General features: G+C 48.6%; 1 protein-coding gene and 1 long non-coding RNA gene across 2 annotated transcripts in view; both read left to right on the top strand.

The window, feature by feature from the left end:
- LOC126030022 (zinc finger protein 91-like) overlaps positions 1-22,593 on the top strand; it is a 28,690-nt gene extending 6,097 nt beyond the window's left edge. Inside the window, 9 exon segments of the mRNA XM_049788231.1 lie at positions 1,658-1,784; positions 3,994-4,074; positions 6,324-6,400; positions 9,343-10,307; positions 11,546-11,693; positions 16,140-16,272; positions 17,589-17,669; positions 20,695-20,780; positions 20,890-22,593. Of these exon segments, the coding sequence (XP_049644188.1) occupies positions 1,658-1,784; positions 3,994-4,074; positions 6,324-6,400; positions 9,343-10,307; positions 11,546-11,693; positions 16,140-16,272; positions 17,589-17,669; positions 20,695-20,780; positions 20,890-22,593 (3,402 nt within the window).
- LOC126030711 (uncharacterized) lies at positions 11,599-14,155 on the top strand. Its single transcript, XR_007503166.1, has 3 exons — positions 11,599-11,670; positions 12,614-12,666; positions 14,078-14,155. It is a non-coding gene; the product is annotated as an uncharacterized LOC126030711 (long non-coding RNA).
- Positions 22,594-22,800: the final 207 nt, after the last annotated feature.

Genomic DNA, 22,800 nt, shown 5'->3' on the forward strand with positions numbered 1-22,800 from the left:
ACTGAATGTAGGATACATGTCACGTGAAGGCCTTCCAATATTTTTATTTTTTTATTTTATTTATTTTTTGTTGTTGTTGTTTTTGGGCCACACCCGTCGATGCTCAGGGGTTACTCCTGGCTGTCTGCTCAGAAATAGCTCCTGGCAGGCACGGGGGACCATATGGGACACCGGGATTCGAACCAACCACCTTTGGTCCTGGATCTGCTGCTTGCAAGGCAAACACCACTGTGCTATCTCTCTGGGCCCCTATTTTTATTATTTTTATTTATTTGTTTGTTTTTGGGTTTTGGGTCATACCCGGCAGCGCTCAGGGTTACTCCTGGCTCTATGCTCAGAAACTGCTCCTGGCAGGCTCCAGAGACCATATGGGATGCCGGGATTTGAACCACTGTCCTTCTTCTGCATGCAAGGCAAATGCCTTACCTCCATGCCATCTCTCTGGCCCCAAGGCCTTCCAATATTACTCTTAATTTTCACAACAGGAAAAATTATACTGGTGAAAAACCTTACAAATGTAAGAATTATGGAGAGGCCATTTATATAGATATAAATGTTCATTCCGTAGACAAACCTATGTATCTGGAATATGGGAATGCCTTCACGGTGCTTAAGCCATACTGTGTACAGGAAAATTCATAGTTGGATCTGGGACAGTGGAGTCACTCCTGGCTACTTCAGGGGACCGTAGTGTGTGCCAGGTGATTGGCCCTTCCTGACACTGTTGTTGTGGCCCCAGGACATGCAGTTCAGCTCTTTTATCTTTTACTCTGCTGAGTCTCTTCTCCCTGCAGCCACATTTCTCCTCAGTTGAACTTTCTTTTCTTTTTAATTTTATTTATTTAACTTTGGGGTTTCTTGTGGGGGGCACACCTGGTGACGTTCAGGAATTACTCCTGGCTATGTGCTCAGAAATCGCTCCTCGGGGCCGGGCGGTGGCGCTAAAGGTAAGGTGCCTGCCTTGCCTGCGCTAGCCTTGGATGGACCGCGGTTCGATCCCCCGGTGTCCCATATGGTCCCCCAAGCCAGGAGCAACTTCTGAGCACATAGCCAGGAGTAACCCCTGAGCGTTACTGGGTGTGGCCCAAAAACCAAAAAAAAAAAAAAAAAAGAAATCACTCCTGGCTTAGGGGACCATATGGGATGCTGGGGGATGCTAGGTTAGGGCGTGCAAGGCAAACCCTACTGCTTGCACCACTGCTCCCACCCCTCTCAGTTGCACTTTCTACAGTTCTTTGTCTGCAGGCCCCCAGCTTTGTGGGTCAAAAAAGGAAATAAGAGCTAAGGATCTTTCTGGAAGGCATGGGGGTTGGGATTGGGTTATTTTTCCTGCTCCTGCAGTGATTTTTTTGGGGGGTGAACTGTGAGTTAAGCTGGACCTGGAATATTTTGGCCCTTGGATATTTGTATGCAGGGTGGGCACCTCCAAGAACCATCTAGAATAGTGTCAGCACTCATGTTGTCTTATCTGGCTTCCTAGTGTGATTTCTTGGGTTGGCTCCAAGGGGTGTCCTAGAGGGAAGGACATCAAGTTTGGTTCTATCAAGGGCAGAAAGGAGTATCCCTGAGTCTTTCTAGGACGATGGGGAGTTCTTTCTCACAGCTTCAGGGCTAGGGTGGTTCTGGACCCTGACCCCCTCCTATGTGTCCCGCTCAGAACAAGGTGACTTTCCACGATGTGGCTGTGACCTTTTCCCCGGAGGAGTGGCCATGCCTGGACCCCTTTCAGAGGAAGCTCTACAGAGATGTGATGCTGGAGACCTACCGGCACTTGCGGTCCGTAGGTGAGAACTGCCCCCTGGGGTGCCTGTGTGGGCCATGTTTGTGGGGGACTCCAGGATTGGGCTGACAATCTGGGTTCACCAGGAATCACTTCCTGTAGATCTCCAAGGACAAGACCCTCCCCATTGTTCTAACCTCCAAGGCCTGACTTTATTTCTTAGATGAGACCAACTTTAACTTTCTTTTTGTTGTTATTCTTGTTGTTGTTTTTGGGTCACACCCAGCAGCACTCAGGGGTTACTCTCCTGGCTCTATGCCCAGAAATCGCTCCTGGCAGGCTCAGGGGATCATATGGGATGCCGGGATTCAAACCACTGTCCTTCTGCATGCAAGGCAAACACCTTACCGCCATGCTATCTCTCCGGCCCCCATCTTTAACTTTCAAATGTTATTTCATACTCCTGAGAGATAGCACTTTGTGTAGGGTGTTTGCCTTAGATGGGATTAACCAGGTTTGATACCCAAATCCACATATGGTTCCCTAAGCCTGCCAGGGGTTATCATCCCTGAGCACAGAGTCAGGAGTCAGCCCCAACCACTACACGGTGTGGCCAACATTCCCAAGAATCATAAGTCATTTAGTTTTTACAAGTGGGGAGCCTTTTGGCCACATTTGAGTGAGCACAGGGCTTACTTCAGGCTCTAATAGCAGGGATCAGATGCCTGTGGGGCTCAGGGATCACTTTGGTTGCTGGAGATCGACCCTGGGTTAGCCTTGTGCAAAATGACATCATCCTCTGTGTACTATTGTCTCAACCCCCACAAGTCCAATTTGAATGCTGGCAAGTATGACTTAAGTTTGTGGGGTTTTTTTCTTTTTTGGTTTTTGGGCCACACCCAGTGGCACTCAAGGGTTACTCCTGGCTCTGTGCTCAGAAATCACACCTGGATCCTCTCCCCTCTCCCCTCTCCTCTCTCCTTCTTTCCCCTTACCCCCTCCTCTCTCCTCTCCCCTCTCCCCTCTTTCCTCTCCCCCCTCCTCTCTCCTCTCCCCTCTCCCCTCTTTCCTCTCCCCTCCTCTTTCTTCTCCTTCCCTCCCCTCTCCTCTTTCCTCTTCCCTCTCCCCTCTCTCTTCTCCTCTCATCTCTCCTCTTTCCTCTCCCCTCCCCTCCTCTCCTCTCCTCTCCTCTCCTCTCCTCTCCTCTTCTCTCCTCTCCCTCCTCTCTCCTCTCCCCTCCCCCTTCTTCCATTTTCTTCCCTTCTTCCATCCTCTCCCCTCTCCTCTCTCCTTTCTCCTCTCTCCTCTCCCCCTCCCCTCTCCCCTCCTCTCCTTTCTCCCCTCTCCCATCCTCTCCCCTCTCCTCTCTCCCCCCTCTCCCCTCTCCTTTCCCCTTTCACCTCTCCCCCTCTGCCCCTCTCCTCTTCTCCTCTCTCCTCTCCCCCACACACATACACACCAAAAAAAAAAAAAATAGAAGAAAAAAAAAAAAAAAGAAATCACTCCTGGCAGGCTTGGAGGACCATAATGAATGCTGAGGATCAAACCTGGGTCTATCCTGAGTCGCCCACGTGCAAAGCAAACGCCCTATCCTGTGCTATTACTCCAGCCCAGGACTTAAGTTCTTTCTTTTTTTTTCTTTTTTTTTTTTTGGTTTTTGGTTTTTGGGTCACACCCAGCAGTGCTCAGAGGTTACTCCTGGCTCTGTGCTCAGAAATTGCCCCTGGCAGGCATGGGGGACCATATGGGATGCCGGGATTCGAACCACTGTCCTTCTGCATGCAAGGCAAACGCCTTACCTCCATGCTATCTTTCGCTCCCCCACCTTCCAGTTCTTAAGTTCTTAACATGATTTCACAAGGGCCACAAGGCACCTGAACCTGGGCTCACCCCAATGCTTCTTGGGAGATGTAGGCGGAGGATCAAACTTGAGGTTCCTGCATGGTCTCATTGGCCTCAGTTTGACTTTTGTTGGTGGTTTTGTTTTGGGACTACACCTAGCAAGATTGAAGCCTAAATCAAATGCACCTTGGCCATGTATAAACCTAGCGCATTCCGATTACTCCCAGTGTTGTATTATCCTGCCCCTCAATTGCACTCTGTCATTAAAACCTGGTCTCATCTGTGCAATTATCAACATGCATATGGAGAGTAGAGATCGTGTTCTTCATCTGTTCCATGATTCCACCGCTTTCATTAAGGACCCAGACTTATGCACAGGGGTGGCTGTCCCCTTCCCTGTCTCTAACCCATGAATCATCCCTCGGGAGCAGGGCGTTGCGGGGTAAAGCCTGCGCTGATCTCCTGGTTGGAAGGAAGAACCCTAAGGAAGCGGCGGAGACGCATGTTTGCAGGTGAGTTTGGGAAGAGCCCCCTCCCTCCAGCTCATGCTGTAGGGCGGGTGTGGAGTTGTGGGTAGTGGGCTCATGTGGATCTGGGTGCTTGGCACAGGGTGTTGGTCTCCAAGAACAAAGGTGTGGGGCCTCTCTCTCCCCTTCATTGCCCTTGATGCTGAGTCCCAGTAAAGTCTGGAGCTTTGTTGTCTTGGCTTTGCTCTTTTTGGTTCCCTTTCTGTGGATGTTTAGAACAGATCTTGAGATTCTGAAACTTCACCACCTGACTGTGCTCTCAGTCTGGCTGCGTAATCTCATATAGGGGTGCCCTTCTAAGTGGCAAATGAACACCCTGTCTGTTCCATTCTTGCCTTTGCCCTCAGAACATTTGCGAGGCTTTTGAGATTTCTGAGAAGTGGTGTTTCTTTCTTTCCTTTTTTTTTTTTTTTTTTTTTTGGGGGGGGTCCACACCCGGCAGCACTCAGGGGTTACTCCTGGCTCCAGGCTCAGAAATCACTCCTGGCAGGCACGGGGGACCATATGGGATGTCAGGATTCTGCATGAAAGGCAAACACCTTACCTCCATGCTATCTCTTTGGCCCTTCTTTTCTTCCTTCCTTCCTTCCTTCCCTCCTTCCTTCCTTCCTTCCTTCCTTCCTTCCTTCCTTCCTTCCTTCCTCTCTCTCTTCCTTCCTTCCTTCCTTTCTTCTTTCTTTCTTCTTTCTTTCTTCTTTTTCTTTCTTCTTTCTTTCTTTCTTTCTTTCTTCTCTTTCTTTCTTTCTTTCTTTCTTTCTTTCTCTTTCTTCTCTTTCTTTCCTTCCTTCCTCCTTCCTTCCTTCCTTCCTTCCCTTCCTTCCTTCTTCCTTCCTTCCTTCCTTCCTTCCTTCCTTCCTTCCTTCCTTCCTTCCTTCCTTTCTCTTCTTTTCTTTCTTTCTTCTTGCCACACCCGACAGTGCTCAGGGGTTACTCCTGGCTGTCTGCTCAGAAATAGCTCCTGGCAGGCACGGGGGACCATATGGGACACCGGGATTTGAACCAACCACCTTTGGTCCTGGATCGGCTGCTTGCAAGGCAAACGCCTCTCTGGGCCCTCTTTCTTCCTTCCCTTCCCTTCCCTTCCCTTCCCTTCCCTTCCCTTCCCTTCCCTTCCCTTCCCTTCCTTCCCCTCCCCTCCCCCTCCCCTTCCCTCCCCTCCCCTCTCCCTCCCTTCCCCTCCCCTCCCCTCCCCTCCCCTCCCCTTCCCTTCCCTTTCCTTTTCTTTCTTTCCTCTTCTTTTCTTCTTTTCTTTCTTTCTTTTCTTTCTTTTTCTTCATTCTTTCTCTCTTTATTTTTTTTTTTTTTTTTTTTTGGTTTCTGGGCCACACCCAGTAACGCTTAGGGGTTACTCCTGGCTATGTGCTCAGAAGTTGCTCCTGGCTTGGGGGACCATATGGGACACCGGGGGATCGAACCTCGGTCCGTCCAAGGTTAGCACAGGCAAGGCAGGCACCTTACCTTTAGCGCCACCGCCCGGCCCTTTCTCTCTTTATTTTTTATTTGGTTTTTCACCCACATCTGGTGATACTCAGGCATTACTCCTGGCTTGGGGGACTACATGGGATGCTGGGGGAATCTAACCACGGTCCATCCTAGGTCAGCTTCTTGCAAGGCAAACTCCCTACCGCTTGCGCCACCACTCCAGCCTTGCCTCTGGCCTAATTTTTAAGGCTACAAAAAAATGTTTTGTTTATTTTTATTTTGGGACCAACCCACTGATGCCCAGGAATTACTCCTGGATGTATTTGGGAGTATATGGGATACCGGGGATTGGACTCATTCTGCCACATGCAAGGCAAAACATGCTCCCTGCAGTGATTTTTCTCTGACCCACTCAAATAATTTTTGTTTATATGTTTACTTTTTTTTATGTATTTTTGGGTCACACCCGGCAGTACTCAGGGGTTACTCCTGGCTCTATACTGAGAAATCGCTCATGGCAGGCTCAGGGGACCATATGAATGCCGGGGTTTGAACCACTGTCCTTCTGCATGCAAGGCAAACACCTTACCTCCCTTGTTTATATGTTTAAACCACTGGTAAGTGAGCCCAGCACAAAGCTAACGTGGATTTTGCCAAGCCCCTCACTGCGATCCTCCCAACCTAATTTTCATCCCTTTTCTGCAAGGTGATTTAGTTCCTGAAAACAGCATGTACCCAGTCCACCTACCTGGCTGCATTTAACCAGATTTTATTCAGCTAATTTTTACATTGCATATTTGGTTTGATTTTAGAACGCAGACCACAAGTCCAAGATTTGACATTTGAGCAATTTACTTTGGGAACTGGATCATTCAATAGGAGTGAGATGGTAAGATTTGCAAGTTTTTTGGCTGGGTTTTTTTTTTTTTTTTTGGCGGGGAGTGTTTTGGGACCACACCAGCAGTGCTCAGGGGTTTCATCTGGCTCTGTGCTCAAAAATCATTCCTGGAAGGCTCGGGGGACCATATGGGATGCCTGGGATTGAACCCGGGTTCGTCCCAGGTTGTCTGCATGCAAGGCAAACACCCTACTGTTGTACTATTAATCCAGCCCCAAGATTTGCAAGTTTTAAATCAATATTATGATTGAGGTGGTGGAATAGCTCAGTGCCACAAACACATAGGATTTTTAAAATGGGGCCTTGGGTTCGAGCCTTGTGACCACATTTATGGTCTCTGCACTGCTAGAAGGATCTAGAGTCCAGAGAAGGGAGAAGTTGCCTGTTAGTCAGCTGAGAGTTAAAATGAATTCAGTAAATTTTCCAACTTAAAGAAATTCAGAATGTTTTTTACACTTTTCACACCAAAGAAATACTGTGATTTGGGGGGAAGCAGGGAGAGCGAAGTATTAAGATATGTTAGCTCAAGTTTTGTTTAAACTTGCTCATTTGTTGGCTATATCCACATTTCAGTGGGAAGCTCTCTTGCAAACCTGGGTCTTATCCCTGCCACTTTATGTGGGCCCTTGAGTCCCACCAATAATGATTGGGGAGCATATAGACATGAGTAAACATGAACACTGAGGGTTGGGACTCCCAAAAAGTCAATAAAAACAAATGAAAAAAATAAAATCTTGGGACCAGAGCAAGAGCACAGCAGGTAGATCTTTTGCCTTGCATGTGGCCGACCTGAGTTCAATCCTTGGCATTCCATATGGTCCCCCGAGCCTGCCAGTGGTAATTTCTGAGCACAGAGCCTGGAGCACAGCTAGCTAGATGTGGCCCAAAAACCAAAAAGAAGAAATTATTCTCATTGATGTTTGAGAGGAATATACTTAGAGTAAAGTAAGAATGTGTTTTTGGTTTTTTTTAATTTGTTTCTGGTCCACACCTGGTGATGTTCAGTGATTCCTCCTGCCTCTGCATTCATGCATCACTCATAAATATTTGGAGGGATCCGATGTGATGCTGAGAATCAAATTAGTTTCTGCGCCTTTCCCCTGGACAATTGCTCTGTCCCTACAGAAATACTTTATTTTTATTTTATTTATTTTTGATTTGGGGACCACACCTGGCAGTGTTCAGGGGTTACTCTTCGCTCTGCACTCAGAAATTACTCCTGGCAGGCTCAGGGGACCATATGAGATTCTCGGGATCAGACCTGGGTCAGCCACATGCAAGACAAATGCCCTACCCCTGTGCTAGTGCTCTGGCCCACTACGGAGAAGCTTTAAGTAGAAAATACAGTAGTTTTTTTTCCATTGTGTGAGGCATCCCACTAGCTTCACTCATGCTTCCACAGGCTCCACAATGAGCTTTAACCAAGCCCCTAACAACATGGATGTTGTTAATCGAATGATTAAAACTGATGCGTGAGGCCAGAGCTATAGATAGCATAGAGGTAGGGTGTTTGCCTTGCACACAGCCGACCAGGACGGGCCTAGGTTTGATTCCCAGCATCCCATATGATCCTCCTAGCCTGCCAGGAGTGATTTCTGAGCTCAGAGCCAGAAGTAATCCGTGAGCACCACCGGGTGTAGCCCAAAAACCAAAAATTAAATTATTGCTTTAGTTTCTGTAGCGGGATAGATTTATACTCCCATACCTGTTCATTGAAATAGAGACATTTTGGGGCCGGAGAGATAGCATGGAGGTAAGGCATTTGCAGAAGGACGATGGTTCAAATCCAGGCATTTCATATGGTCCCCTGAGCCTGCCAGGAGCGATTTCTGAGAATAGAGCCAGGAGTAACCCCTGAGTGCTGCCGGGTGTGACCCAAAAACCAAAAAAAAAGAAATAGACATTTTCAGATCTCAGGACTCTATATCCATAAATTTTTGTTTGTTTGTTTGTTTGTTTTTGGGTTACACCCAGCAGCGCTCAGTTTACTCCTGGCTCTGGGCTCAGAAATCACTCCTATCAGGGGACTATATGGGAGCCGGGAATCGAACCAGGGTCAGTCCTTTGTTGGCCACGTGCAAGGCAAGCGTCCTACCATCGTGCTATCACTCTGGCCCCTATATCCATAAAATTTTTCTGGTTTAAATAAAAAGAGAGAGAAACCATTTGGTTCTTGCATGGAAATACCAACCATGGAACATAGCTTCAGTGAACAGGCCCAAAGAGAAGTGATAACACGAATTAGGGAAAGAAGACCTGGGACCAGAGCAATAGTATAGCGGGGAAGGCATTTTGACTTGCACGTGGCCAACCCGGGTTTGACCCACTGCACCTCATAGGTTCCACTAAGCAATGCAGGAGTAATCCCTGAGTGCAGAGTGAGAAGTAAATCCTGAGCACTGCTGGGTGTGTCCCAAATACTTAGACAAAAACAAGGCATACATAAAGTGAAAAAAGCATGGGGTCAGTTGACTCATAGTCTCATAGACTGAAATCCTGATTATCCTCTAAGTACAGTATTTATTTAGAGCCAGAAAATGGAAAGCAGAACAGATATTTGGCAATCTATGCTGGTCTGTTGAGGTAAGATTTTCCCTATCAGTTGGGGTTTTGGGCATCTGCTGCTAAAATCTCAGAGTGTCATCTGGGGAAAGGTGAAAATACCAGAGTGAACACAGAGCCCCCACCAAGAGAATCTTCCTTGTGGGGACCCAGTAATTGTTTATTTAAAGAAATCACCTTTTTTTGCCCCTCCACTCACACTATTACCTAACTAAGTGCATTTCTTGGCTGGTGTTGGCCCATCTCCACGGACTTGCACACAGGTAGAGAACTGTGTTTCTGTGATGGAAATCACACATGAAGGACTAGATTTGAATGGAGAGTCTTAAGGGAGAGAGAAGTAATTGGACTTAACCCTCTGCTTTTCCCAGGTAAGCAGCCATCCCAAGCAGGATGGGGTTGATCCTGTGCTGTGGGACACAATCTGGAGGAAACCATCCTGCCCAAACCCCGATGAGAGTGAGGACTCGGACATCTGTTCTGGAGAAGGGCAGAGCGAAGAGAGGGTCCCTGCTGTGGAGTCGCCATTCACTGGGGACAGCACCCCTGAGTCTGTTCGACCCGATCCCCGGATTCGAACTCCCACACTGGGGCTGCCTTTGGACAAGCGAGCAGCAGTGTTTGCTCCCAACCCCTCACAGCAACAGGCTCACAAGCACATTCCCTGTGGAGTGGAGCCGCCCAAGTGTAGGCAATGTGGGGGGCCCTTCCCGTGTGCTCAGCACCATGATATGCCTTCAGACACCCCCAGTACACAGGATCCCTCTGACTGTCAGCAAGATAGACAAACTCTGAGTCAACCGTCACTCCAGACTGACCCTAAGAAAGTCCAGACACGAAAGAAACGTCATATATGTGAGGAGTGTGGGAAGGCCTTCACTTACCCCTCACGCCTTAGTGTGCACAAGAAACTTCATACAGGAGACAAGCCGTACACGTGTCAGGAGTGTGGGAAGGCCTTCGCTCGTTCCTCCTATCTTTTTCTGCACAAGAAAATTCACACAGGAGAGAAGCCTTATTCGTGTCAGGATTGTGGGAAGGCCTTCGCTCGATCCTCCTATCTTTTTGTCCACAAGAAAATCCATACTGGAGAGAAACCTCATACATGTCAGGATTGTGGGGAGGCCTTCGCTTTCCGCTCACGCTTGATTAGACACAGAAGTATTCATACAGGAGAGAAGCCGTATACTTGTCAGGAATGTGGGAAGGCCTTCGCTCAAAGCTCTGATGTACGTGTTCACAAAAAAATTCATACTCGAGTGAAACCTTATTTACCTAAGGAATGTGAGAATGCCTTCATTGAATTCTCACACCTAATACACTCCTCAAACTTAACGTAAGGAAATTCCTGGCTGCAGCTATGGGGTGTGTGTGTGTGTGTTTGCCTTACACTTGGCCCCCCAGGTTTGATCCATGGCACTCCATATACTCTCCCAAGCCTGTCAGGAGTGATTCCTGAAATCAAGAGCCAGGAGTAACATCTGAGTACTGCCGGGTGTGGCCCAAAAATAAGGAAAAGAAAATTCCTACTAGTGGGGTCAGACCTGTACTCAAAATTAATGTGTTTGCCTTGCATGCAGCCATGCCGGTTTTGACCCCCAACATTTTATATTGACGTTCCCCCCCCCAGCCATGTATCACTAGGAGTGATTTATTAACTCATGAACATTACCAAGCGTGCCCAAAAAAATAAAAACAAAAATTCATACTGGAGAACAACCTTAGTAAGCATGTAAGGAATGTAGAGAGGCCTTTGCTCAGTGTTCAGACCTTAATAGTTATGGGGAGAATTCACATTGATGTGAAGCCCCATATGTGTTCAAACTGGGGAATAGCCTTCAGCATTTGCTCAGTACTCATATATACATACACACACACACACACACACACACACACACACACACGAACACGAGAGTTCTAGATGCCCTAGAGGTGTCATGGGTGTGGGAAGCTTTCACTGCAGCTTCACTCCTAATTCTGAGATTCATACATATCAACTCCATGGTCACAGGGCCAGTCTCTCTGCCTTTGTACTTCTCCTGTCTGCTAATAGAAGGGTCTGTGTGCTAATAGAAGGGCCTGCTGAATTGAGAATGGGAACCAAATAAAGAAGCAAAATTAGCCCATGACTTGGGGCTGTCAGGTCAAACCACTGTTACTGTGTCATTCTTGGCTCCAACTCTGGGCTTGGGGTTTGGGCCACTGGCTCAAGGAGGATCTATGGTGGTGATTAATACCATTGCTGCCTTGAATCCTGTTGTTTTTTTTAATGAGGGGGGTGTTTATTTGTTTGGTTGGTTTGTTTTGGGGCTACACCTGGCGGTGTTTAGGGATTTTTCCTGGCTCTGCGCTCAGAATTCACTGGCGGGGCCAGAGCAGTGGCACAGTGGGTAGATCATTTATCTTGCTGGCCACCGACCTGGATTCGATCCCCAGCATCCCAGATGGTCCCCTGAGCCTGGTAACCCCCCCATGTGTTGAGAAACAGCTGGTTCAAGCCCAGAACTGGGCAAAAATTCCCCTTTTCTGGTCTGGAACTCCGTTACTCCCCCTAGGGCCTCTGGCCCTTTAAAGCTCCAGCCGGAAGCGGCGTGACGTCACAGCCTCCTTGTCGGTTTCTCGGGAACTTTTCCGCCCGAACCTGGCGCCCCGGGTCGGCCTTCATCTCGGAGGAGTTTTGGAGCGGTTGCGGGATCCAGGTGAGCGGCGGGGGCGCCCCGGGGTGGGGCCCAGGCGCTCAGGACTGATGGGTTCCAGGGGCGCAGTGGCCAGGGAGCTCCAGGCCCTGGAGCCTCAGTTTCCCCGAAGCGAGGGAGGTGGGGCTGGGGAATAGGGGCGGAGATCCCCGAGACTGGTCCTTGCAGCGCAGCAGCATCAGCGCCTTTGCAGACACTCGGGGTTCGCAGGGCCTGCTCAGGCGGGGGCTGGATCCGGGCTGCTGTCAGCTTCATGCACTTTCTGCTCCTGATCCCCGGTGCTGCAGAGGCCCAGGCGCTGTCTCCCTCATTAAAGGGGGTTGGGGGGACATCTGCAGCGGCCGCGCAGCCCCCCATCTCCCTGCACGGGACACACTGCTGGGTTGGGTCCTGGAGCTTGTTTGTGGCCTGTGTCCGGGACCCCACGGGGGTAGACCTCCAGACTCACTAGGAGGGGCCGGAACAATAGTAGCACAGCGGGCAGGGTGTTTTAATGCCTTGCACGAGGCCCTCCCGGGTTCGATGCCCGGTATGCCATAGGGCTCTTCCCTCAAGCCTACCAGGAGCGATTTCTGAGCGCTGAGCCAGGTGTAACTCCCTAGGCACCGCAGGGTGTGGCACAAAAACAAAAACAAAAATTCACTTGGAAGCTCTGCATCCCTCAAGGGACCCTAATGGCCTTTCTTGAGCAGTTTGCAAAAGGAATGAGTGATTTGTTTTGTTTGAGTTTTAGCTCATCTTTTATAGTCAGAGCAGGAATAAGCTTAGTAGCGACCCCAGAAGACCCCGGGGGACCTTGTGTTGAGGTCTGGTTATTGATTCCCTTGTCAGTTGCTTGGAAGAGGAATGCCAGAAAGACTCCCCCTGCCCCAGATCCTCTCTGTTACTCCCTCCCTCCTCCCCTTTTTACACAGGCGTAAGAATTCTGGTCTTGTGGATTTTTCAGGCTCCCCACTCTCCATCTCTTCTTGACCTGTCTGTCGATCCTTGGCTGTTGGGGTGAGTACAGTGGAAAATGGGGTTTCCCAGGGATTTAGATATTCATTCTCCTCCTCTTCTTCCTCCTCCTCCTCCTCCCTGTGGGCCCCCCCCCACCCCCCATCAGAAGTTGTTCTGCAGGAACCTACTTGAATTCTTTCCATGAGAACCAGACAGGGAAAAAAGGGAGTTAGAAAGTCAGAGCAAAATTGTGGATTTTAACCATGAAAAGACCATTTGAGCCAAGTATTATTTTTCCCTCTTTAACTTTTTTTTCCTGGTATTGTCTATACCTGGAGATGTTCAGGGGACCCTATGGGATGCCAGAGAACCAATCCTGGCAAGCACCCTCCTCGCTGTACTCTTGGCTTCCCTGCCTCTTTTTCTTGGATCAAATCATATGCCCAAAGGAGTAGGGCATTTGCCTTGCACATGGCCAACCCTGGTTCAATCCCCATTATCCCAGATGTTCCCCAGGCACTGCCAGAAGTAATTCCTCAGTGCAGAGCCAGGAGTCATCCTGATTACCACCGAATATGGCCAAAAACAGACAAAAAAAAAAAAAAATAGTGGGTTGGGGCCAGAGAGATAACATGGAGGCAGGGCGTTTGCTTTGCCTGCATAAGGACTGTGGTTCAAATCCCGGCATCCCATATGGTCTCCCAAGCCTGCCAGGAGTGATTTCTGCGCGTAGATCCAGGAGTAATCCCTGAGCGCTGCTGGATGTGACCCAAAAAAACAAACAAACAAACAACAACAAAAAAAAAGTGGATTATGAATTAGGAAGTCATGTGCAGTGCACACGATATGGTCCCCAAACTGAGCCATGAATTATACTGGGGACCTACCATGGCCATTCATAGAAAAATCCCTCCATGCTGCAAAAGGTAGTTTCTACTCCCAGAGAGTATTCCAATGCTTATGGCAATCACCTCTGATATGCCGTTTCTTTTTTTTTTAATTTGGTGAGCTAGAACCATGTTCCCATTATTCAGACAGGAGGAAAGCTACAGATTTATCCCCAGTAGTCACTGCCCAACCCTCAAAGATGCTCTCAGAGCCCAGAGGACCAAGAGCAGGGCTGCTATCGCCTGAAGGGGACACTGGTTTGCAGGAGCGCCTGGCATCATACTCTGGCCCTGCCCAGCATTTAGAATCTTCCCTTGGTTCTAGGAAACAGTCCAGGGCTCAGGACTGCAGTTTCCTCCCTGTAGAGAGAGGCCAACACTCTTGTCCTCATCACAGCCGGGATCCCACCCCGGTTCTGCATACTCAGGAGAGGAAGGAACCTCTGGCCACATCTCCAGTGTGGGTTTGAGCTGGTGCCCAAGGGTGCAGCCCATCAAAGCATTTCTGGGCCTAGTGCAGGCACTTCGGTCAGAGCAGGTGGTTGTGCTCATCTCTAGTGCACTCGGCTGTGATTTTCCTCCAGGGCTTCCTGCAAAGGGCCTTGCTGCTGCTCTTCGAGAATAATCCAGGACGGAGAAGATGGGAACACATCGCCTGACCTCCTATCCCCAGGTAGGTGGCAAGTATGGGCTTAGAGGGACAGGGTGGGGGAAAAGGAGTGCACAGCTCCCAGGACTAGTAGGCCAACAGTTGTTGCAGGAAGGAATTCTTGGCTGGGATGTGGCACATGACAGAGGTGCTGGACTCTGCTGTTTGAGGCCACTTTTCTGTGTGATTATTTCCCTGTGTTTGGTTTTGGGGCCATGCCTGATGGTGCTCAGGCCATAGCCCTAGTTCTGCTCTCAGCATTCATTCCTGGTGATTGTCTTTAATTTGAGACACCTGGAAAAAAAAATACAGTTCTGCTAAGTGGAAGGTAAGTCACCTTACCCACTATACTACTTTTCTGGCTCTTTTTCTTTTTTTTTTTTTTTGGTTTTTGGTTTTTGGGCCACACCCGGCGATGCTCAGGGGTTACTCCTGGCTGTCTGCTCAGAAATAGCTCCTGACAGGCACGGGGGACCATATGGGACGCCGGGATTCAAACCAACCACCTAAGTTCCTGGGTCGGCTTCTTGCAAGGCAAATGCCTTAGTGCTATCTCTCCAGCCCCTAGAAGTTTTATTTTTTGCTATTAAAATTTCTGGGGCTGGGGCTGGAACAGTGGTGCTAGAGGTAAGGTGTCTGCCTTAGAAGTGATAGCCTAGGATGAACCGCAGTTCGATCCCCCCTTGCGTCCCATATGGTCCCCCAAGTCAGGAGCAATTTCTTTTTTTTGTTTTGTTATGTTTTGTTTTTGTTTTTGTTTTTTGGGTCACGCCTGGCAGCGCTCAGGGGTTACTCCTGGCTCTATGCTCAGAAATCGCCCCTGGCAGGCACAGGGGACCATATGGGATGCCAGGATTCGAACCACTGTCCTTCTGCATGAAAGGCAAATGCCTTACCTCCATGCTATCTCTCCGATTCGAACCACTGTCCTTCTGCATGAAAGGCAAATGCCTTACCTCCATGCTATCTCTCCGGGTCCCTTTTTAAAAACTTCAATGCCACAATCTGCGCCTGAGCAATAGTACAAAGGGTATTGAGCTTACGTTGCATATAGCCGACCTGGGTTCCATCCCCAGCATTAAGTTATGGTCCCGAGAGCCCACCATGAGTGATCTTGAGTGCAGAATCAGGAGGAAACCCTGAATACTGTGGAGTGTGGCCCAAATCAGAAAGGAAAGGGAAAAAAAAAAATCAAAGGAACAACAATTCAACTAGCATATCTGCACTTACTTCTTGTTGTGGTTCTTAGAGGAAACAGAGCAAAGGATCTTAGGAGAAGGTGTAATAGAGTTGTCTGGTTCTTTTTACCTATTGACAGTTTAACATGTGAGCCGTGAGTGCTGAGTGGGATAAACACACACACACACACACACACACACACACACACACACACACACACACACACAGCTGTCAATCACTCCCTGGACATCTGAGATGTTCCTTCTCGTCATAGTAACATGGGCAGAGACGGAGTTTGAGGTACAATAATGTGAGTTGATTCCTTTGATTTGTTTGGTTTGGGTTTTGGTTTGGTTTGGTTTTGGCTTTGGCTTTTGTTTACTCAGGTGTTACTCCTGACTCTTTGCTCAGAAATATCTTCTGGCAGGCTCAGGGAACCATATGGGATACTGAGGATCGAACTTGAGTTTGTCCAGGGTCAGTCTTGTGCAAGGCAAACCTACCTGCTGTGCTATCACTCCAGCCCCAAGTCGATTCCTTTGGGCCACACCCAGGAGTTGCTTTTTTAGCTCCTTCTGGCTCTGTGTGCAAAGCCAGCACCTCCCAGAACCTTCTAGAATAGTGTTTACACATCATGTTGGCTGATCCAGATTTTGTGAGTGATTTCAAGAGCCGGTCTCCCAGGGGTGCCAATGAACAAGACGTGGAGGCTAGTTTCTCTCGAAGGCAGAGGAGAAAGGCCCTGAGGGGTCCTTCCCTCACCCCCCAGGACCAGATTGGGGTTGGGCCTTGACACTTCACTCCCACTGTGTGTGCAGGCTCAGGACACAGTGACCTTCCCTGATGTGGCTGTGAGATTCTCCCCAGAGGAATGGCCATGCCTGGACACCTCTCAGAGGAAACTCTACAGAGACGTCATGCTGGAGACCTACCAGCACCTACAGGCTGTGGGTGAGAGCCACCCTGGGGTACCTTTGCAGGCTGCACTCCCGGGGTTTCCCCTGGGATTGAGCTGGGGTTGCCTGCTGGGAAGCGGGGTGAGGGGTCCCTCTCTGCTCACAGGGTTTCCACTATGTGTGGTTCTGAATTTCCGATAGTATTGCATCCCATACGGTCCCCCAGCACTGCCAGGAGTGATTCCTGAGCACAGGAATCAAAAAGCAAAATACCAACCAATAAGGGCCAGAGGGAGCAATAGCACAGTGGGGTAGGTGTTTGCCTTGCACTCAGGTGATCCAGATTAGATCCCCAGCATCTTGTATGTTCCCCCGAGCCTGCCAGGCATAATTTCTGAGCACAGAGCCAAGAGTAACACCTGAGCACCTCTGGTTGTGTCTACCCCCCAAAAAAAGAAAACCAAAACAATAAAAAGTCATCTTCATTCATTTCAGTGTGGCACATGATCAAAAGCAATTCTACCTCTGCATTTGGAGTCACTTCCACAGTTCTTGCAAGAGATTGTGGTGCCAGGAATCAAACTTGACATTCCTGCTTGCAAAGCTGGTGCCCTGGCCTATGGCATTGTCTCCTGGCTTCAAATAGACTTTATATTTTTCATATTTATAACATTGCATGCTTGGGTCCGGAATGATAATGCAGCAGGTAAAGTTCTTGCCTTGCATGCAGTGAACCCATGTTCCAACCTTGGCATCCCATAGCCTCCCCTCAACCCCACCAGGAGTGATCCTTGAGTACCATGCCTAGAATAAGCATCTCCTTATAAGCATCACCACACCTGAGCATCACCAGGTGTGGCCCCAACACAAAAATATTGTGTGATGGTAAGAGATCATTTCATTTGTCGTTTGGATAGGTGGAGTTGGGGGAGGGAAGGTCACACTAATGGTGGGATTGGTGTTGGAACAGTGAACGCCTGCAGCAACTGTATTATGAACAACCTTGTTTAAATTGTGTTTAAATTGTGATGTAGTTTAAAAGCCAGTATTTGCTCCTGGCTCTGTGCTCAGGGATCATTCCTGGTGAGGCTCAGGGAACCATAGGGGTGCCAGGGTTAGGTCGCCATTAGGCAACGTGCAAGGCAAACGCTTTAGAGCTTATTATTCTATATGCAGTATTAGCCAGCCCCCTCAAATGGACTCTTTCATTTAACCCTGGTCTCATCTGTGCGATAACCAACATGCATATGGAGAGCAGAGATTTTGTTCATCTGTTCTATGATTCGGCCGCTGTCATTAGGGACCCAGATTCATGCACGGGGATGCTGTCCCCTTGCCCGTCTCTAACCCTGAACCGTCCCTCTGGGGCAGGACATTGCAGGGTGAAGCCTGCGCTGATCTCCTGGTTAGAAGGCGGAGCCCTGGGGAGGCTGAAGAGAGGCGTGTTTGCAGGTGAGTGTGGGAAGAGCCACACAGTCATGGAGTACATGTAGAGTGTTGTGAGCTCATGTGGAATGTGGGTGCTGGGCGCAGGACCTGGGGCTCCTTGATCAGGGTTGCAGGGCCTCTCCTGCTCCCATTCACTGCCCTTGATGTTGAATCCCAGAGTAATCTGGAGCTTTGCTGTCTTGGCTTTGTTCTTTCTGGTTCCCCACCTTCTCCAAATGTGCTTTCAGCCTGGCTGCACATCCTCATGTTGGGGTGCCCTTTTCTGGGACAGTCAGACTCCCCTCTACCCTTTCTGTTCCCACGCCTGCCTTCACCCTCTGTTCATTAGCATCAATGATGAACTCTACGACCTCACTTTTGTTTTTTGGGGGTTTTTTTTTTGGTTTTTGGGCCACACCTGTTTGACGCTCAGGGGTTTCTCATGGCTATGAGCTCAGAAATCGCTCCTGGCTTGGGGGGACCATATGGGACGCTGGGGGATCTGTCCTACGCTAGCACTTGCAAGGCAGACACCTTACCTCTAGTGCCACCTTCCTGGCCCCACAACCTCACTGTTTTCCATTTCATTTACTTCACTTTTTAGCATCTACGGTCTCTATTGTTCCCACTGTATATATGACCAGCAATTAACGACGATTATAGAGTTAGCACAGCAGGGAGGGCGCTTGCTTTGCAGTGCAGCCAACCCAAGTTTGATCCCCCACACTCCATGTGATCCCACAAGCCCCACTCAGGAGTGATTCCTGAGTATAGTCAGGAGGAAGCCCTGAGCTTCACCAGATGTGCCTCGGTTTTGTTGTTGTTGTTGTTGTTGTTTTCTTTTTTCCCACCTCACTGTTCTCAGGGGTTACTCCTGGCTCTGCACTCACTTATCTCTCCTGGCAGTGCTTGAGAGACCATGTGAAATGCTGGAGAACATGCAAGATAAATAAATGCTCTACCTACTGTGTTATTGCTCCTGATCCCTCTTTTTGTTTTGTTTTGGGGTCACACCCAGCAGCATTCAGGGGTTAGTCCTGGCTCTACTCTGAGAAATCACTCCTAGTGGGCTGGGGGACCATATGGGATGTTGGAGATCTAACCCAGCTCAGCTGCGTACAAGGCAAATGCTCTTTACCCGCTGTGCTATCTATCGCTCTGGCCCCAAGATTTGTCCATTTTTAAAAAAGAAGAAAGGAGTAAGACCAGAACAAAAACAGTTTGAGTATTGCTAAACTCTTCACACTCATCTTCCTTTTGCTGTAAACCTATTTAAAATATAGTGTAGGGCCAGAGAGAGTGCAGAGCGGTATGGTGTTTACCTTGCATGTGTCTGATCCAGGATGGATGGTGGTTCGATTCCTGCATCTCATATGGTCCCTGAGCCTGCCAGGAGCAATTTCTGAGTGCAGAGCCAGGAGAAAACTCTGACACCGCCAGGTGTGGCTCAAACAAACATATATATATAGTGATACTGCTAGAGAGAGAGCACAGCGATAGGGCATTTGCCTTGCATGCAGCCATCCTGAACGGATCCTGGTTCGATTCCTGGCATATCATATGGTTCCCTGAGCTTGCCAGAGCAATTTCTCTTTTTTTTTTTTTTTTTTTGGTTTTTGGGCCACACCCGTTTGACGCTCAGGGGTTACTCCTGGCTATGTGCTCAGAAATCGCCCCTGGCTTGGGGGGACCATATGGGACGCCGGGGGATCGAACCGCGGTCCTTCCTTGGCTAGCGCTTGCAAGGTAGACACCTTACCTCCAGCGCCACCTACCCGGCCCCGCAATTTCTCTTTTTTTTTTTTTTTTTTTTTTATTTTTTTTTTTTTTTTATTTTTTTTATTTATTTTTTTTATTTATTTTTTTTTTTTTTTTTTTTTTTTTTGGTTTTGAGGCCACACCTGGCGATGCTCTGGGGTTACTCCTGGCTGTCTGCTCAGAAATAGCTCCTGGCAGGCACAGGGGACCATATGGGACACCAGGATTCAAACCAACCACCTTTGGTCCTGGATCGGCTGCTTGGAGGGTAAACGTTGCTGTGCTATCTCTCCGGGCCCCAATTTCTCTTTTTTTCTTTCTATTTTTCTTTTTTTTTTTTTTTTTTTTTTTTTTTTTTTTTTTTTTTTTTTTTAGTTTTTGGTTTTTCGGTCCCACCCAGTGGTGCTCAGGAGTTACTCCTGGCTTTGCACTCAGAAATCGCTCCTAGTAGGCTCAGGGAACCATAAGGGATTCCAGGGATTGAAGTCAGGTCTGTCCCAGGTCAGCAGCTTGCAATGCAAATGCCCTACTGCTCTGTTATTGCTCCAGTATTGCCAGAGCTATTTCTGAGCACAGAGCCAGGAGTATCCCCTGAGCACCACTGGGTGTGGCCAAAAAATAATAATAAAATAAGATATAGTGATAGTACAGGGAGTAGGGTTTTACACACACTGACCCATCCCAACTGCATTACTGTCCCCTAACGTGCTAATATTTATCCTGAGCACTTATTCAGGAGTGAGCACTTGGCCTCCCTCTGTGTAGGCAAAAATTAGGAAGAAAAAAAAAGAGGAAAAACAATACCAATTTCATGCATTGATTTTGCCTTATTAAACTATCTTCCATTCTGTTCTTTTTGGTTTGTGAGCTCCACCCAGCAGCAGTGCTCAGGGGTTATTCCTGGTTCTGTGCCCAAAATTTATTCCAGCTAAGTGCTATGGGATGCCAGGGATCAAACTCGGTCAGCCGCGTGCAAGGCAAAACACCTCCCCACTGTGCTATGCCAATAGCCCCAACCATTCTGTCAATTCTTTGTTTTTTGGGGGTTTTTTTTTTGGGGGGGTTTTTTTTTTTTTTGGTTTTTGGGCCACACCCAGCATTGCTCAGGGGTGACTCCTGGCTGTCTGCTCAGAAATAGCTCCTGGCAGGCACGGGGGACCATATGGGACACCGGGATTCGAACCAACCACCTTTGGTCCTGGATCGGCTGCTTGCGAGGCAAACACCGCTGTGCTATCTCTCCAGGCCCCATTCTGTCAATTCTTACGCTGCGTGTTATATTTGATTTTAGATTTCAACCCAAACCTTCAGCAGTGGGCATTTCCACATTTTAATTTTGGAAAGCCATCACCCAGACGGAGTGAAAAGATGAGATCTGTAAGTTTTAAAATGAATATTATCTATGCTGGTGGGATAACAGTTGATCAGAATCCATTTGCAGGGAATATTGTCCATCCTCTTGGACTAACCCTCTGCTGTTCCATAGGGAAGCAGCCAGCCCCCGTGGGACAGGGGTGATCCTGTGCTGTGGGACACAGTCTGGAGGGACCCATCCTGCGTGCACCCCGATGGGAGTGAGGATCCGGGGGGCATCTGTTCTGGAGGGGGGCAGAGTGAAGAGAGCATCCTCCCTGCGCAGCTGCCAACCACTGGGCACAGCACCCTTGAGTCTGCTCTGCCCCATCCCTGGACTCAGACCCCCACAGTGGGGCCAGCCTGGGCCAAGCAACCAAAAGTGTCTGCTCCAAGCTCCTCCCGGCGACAGGTTCGCAAACACATTCCCCAGGGAGTGGAGCCATCCAAGTGTAAGCAATGTGGGGGGACCTTCCCATGTTCTCAGCACCGTGATGTGCCCTCAGACACACCCAATACACACGATCCCTCTGACTCTAAGCAAGGTGGACAAGCTCTGGGTCAACCATCATTCCGGACTGACCCTAAGAATGTCCAGACACGAAAGAAACGTCATATATGTGAGGAGTGTGGGAAGGCTTTCACTTACCCCTCAGATCTTAACGTGCACAGAAAAATTCATACAGGAGAGAAACCGTACGCATGTCAGGAGTGTGGGAAGGCCTTCAGTCATTCCTCAAACCTTACTGTGCACAAAAAGACTCATAAAACAGGCAGGCCTTATTCATGTCAGGCGTGTGGGAAGGTCTTCAGTTATCTCTCTGAACTTACTGTGCACAAAAAAATTCACACAGGAGAGAAGCCTTATACATGTCCGGAGTGCGGGAAGATCTTCACTTACCCCTCCCACTTCATTAGGCATAGAAGAATTCATACCGGGGAGAAACCGTACGCATGTCAGGAGTGTGGGAAGGCCTTCGCTTACTGCTCACACATTTTCATCCATATGAAAATTCACACTGGAGAGAAACCCCATGTATGTGATGAATGCGGGAAGGCCTTCGTTTACTTCTCAAGCCTGTCTATGCACAGGAAAATGCATACTGGAGAAAAACCTTATGCATGTAAGGTGTGTGGGAAGGCCTTCACTTTCTCCTCAAGCCTTACAAGGCATAAGAAAGTTCATACGGGAGAGAAACCTTATATGTGTCCAGAGTGTGGGAAGGCCTTTGCAGACACCTCACTCCTTACAAGACATAGGAAAATCCATACTGGGGAGAAACCTTATACCTGTAAGGAATGTGGGAAGACCTTCACTCAGTCTTCAAACCTGAGTATACATAGGAAAATTCATACCGGAGAGAAACGTTATTCGTGTAAGGAGTGCGGGAAGGCCTTCACTCGCTCCTCACACCTGATTGTGCATAGCAGGATTCATACCGGGGAGAAGCCTTATATATGTCAGGAGTGTGGCAAGGCCTTCAGTGGGTCCTCAAACCTTATTATGCACAGAAAAATTCATACCGGAGAGAGACCTTATGTATGTAAGGAGTGCGGGAAGGCCTTCGCTTACTCCTCATGTCTAACCAAGCATAAGAAAATTCACACGTGAGAGAAATTGTGTAGAAGGAAGGAGTGTGGGAAGGCCTTTGCTCACTCCTCACTCTTTATGGGATATTGGAAAATTCTTTCTGGAGAGAAACCTTAGGATTGTGAAGAATGTGGTTAGATCTTTGCTTATTCTTCACGTCTTATTATTCAGAAGAGAAATATTAGAGAGAGACCTTATATATGTGAGGAATATGGGAAGGCTTCTTCATTAAGTCCTCAATCCTAGATCAAGGAATATTCAGATTGCAGAGAAGTCTTTTTGTTGGTTGGTATTATTTTGGGGCCACACTCAGAGGCACTCAGGCTACTTCTGCCTCTGTACTTGGAAATCCCTCCTGGCAGGCACAGGGGACCATATGGGATGCTGGAGATTGAACCCGGGTCTACCCAGGTCAGCCACTTGCAAGGCAAATAGCCACTGTGTTATCGCTAC

Source organism: Suncus etruscus, chromosome 15 (assembly GCF_024139225.1).
Source record: "Suncus etruscus isolate mSunEtr1 chromosome 15, mSunEtr1.pri.cur, whole genome shotgun sequence".
In the NCBI taxonomy this organism is placed as follows: domain Eukaryota; kingdom Metazoa; phylum Chordata; class Mammalia; order Eulipotyphla; family Soricidae; genus Suncus; species Suncus etruscus.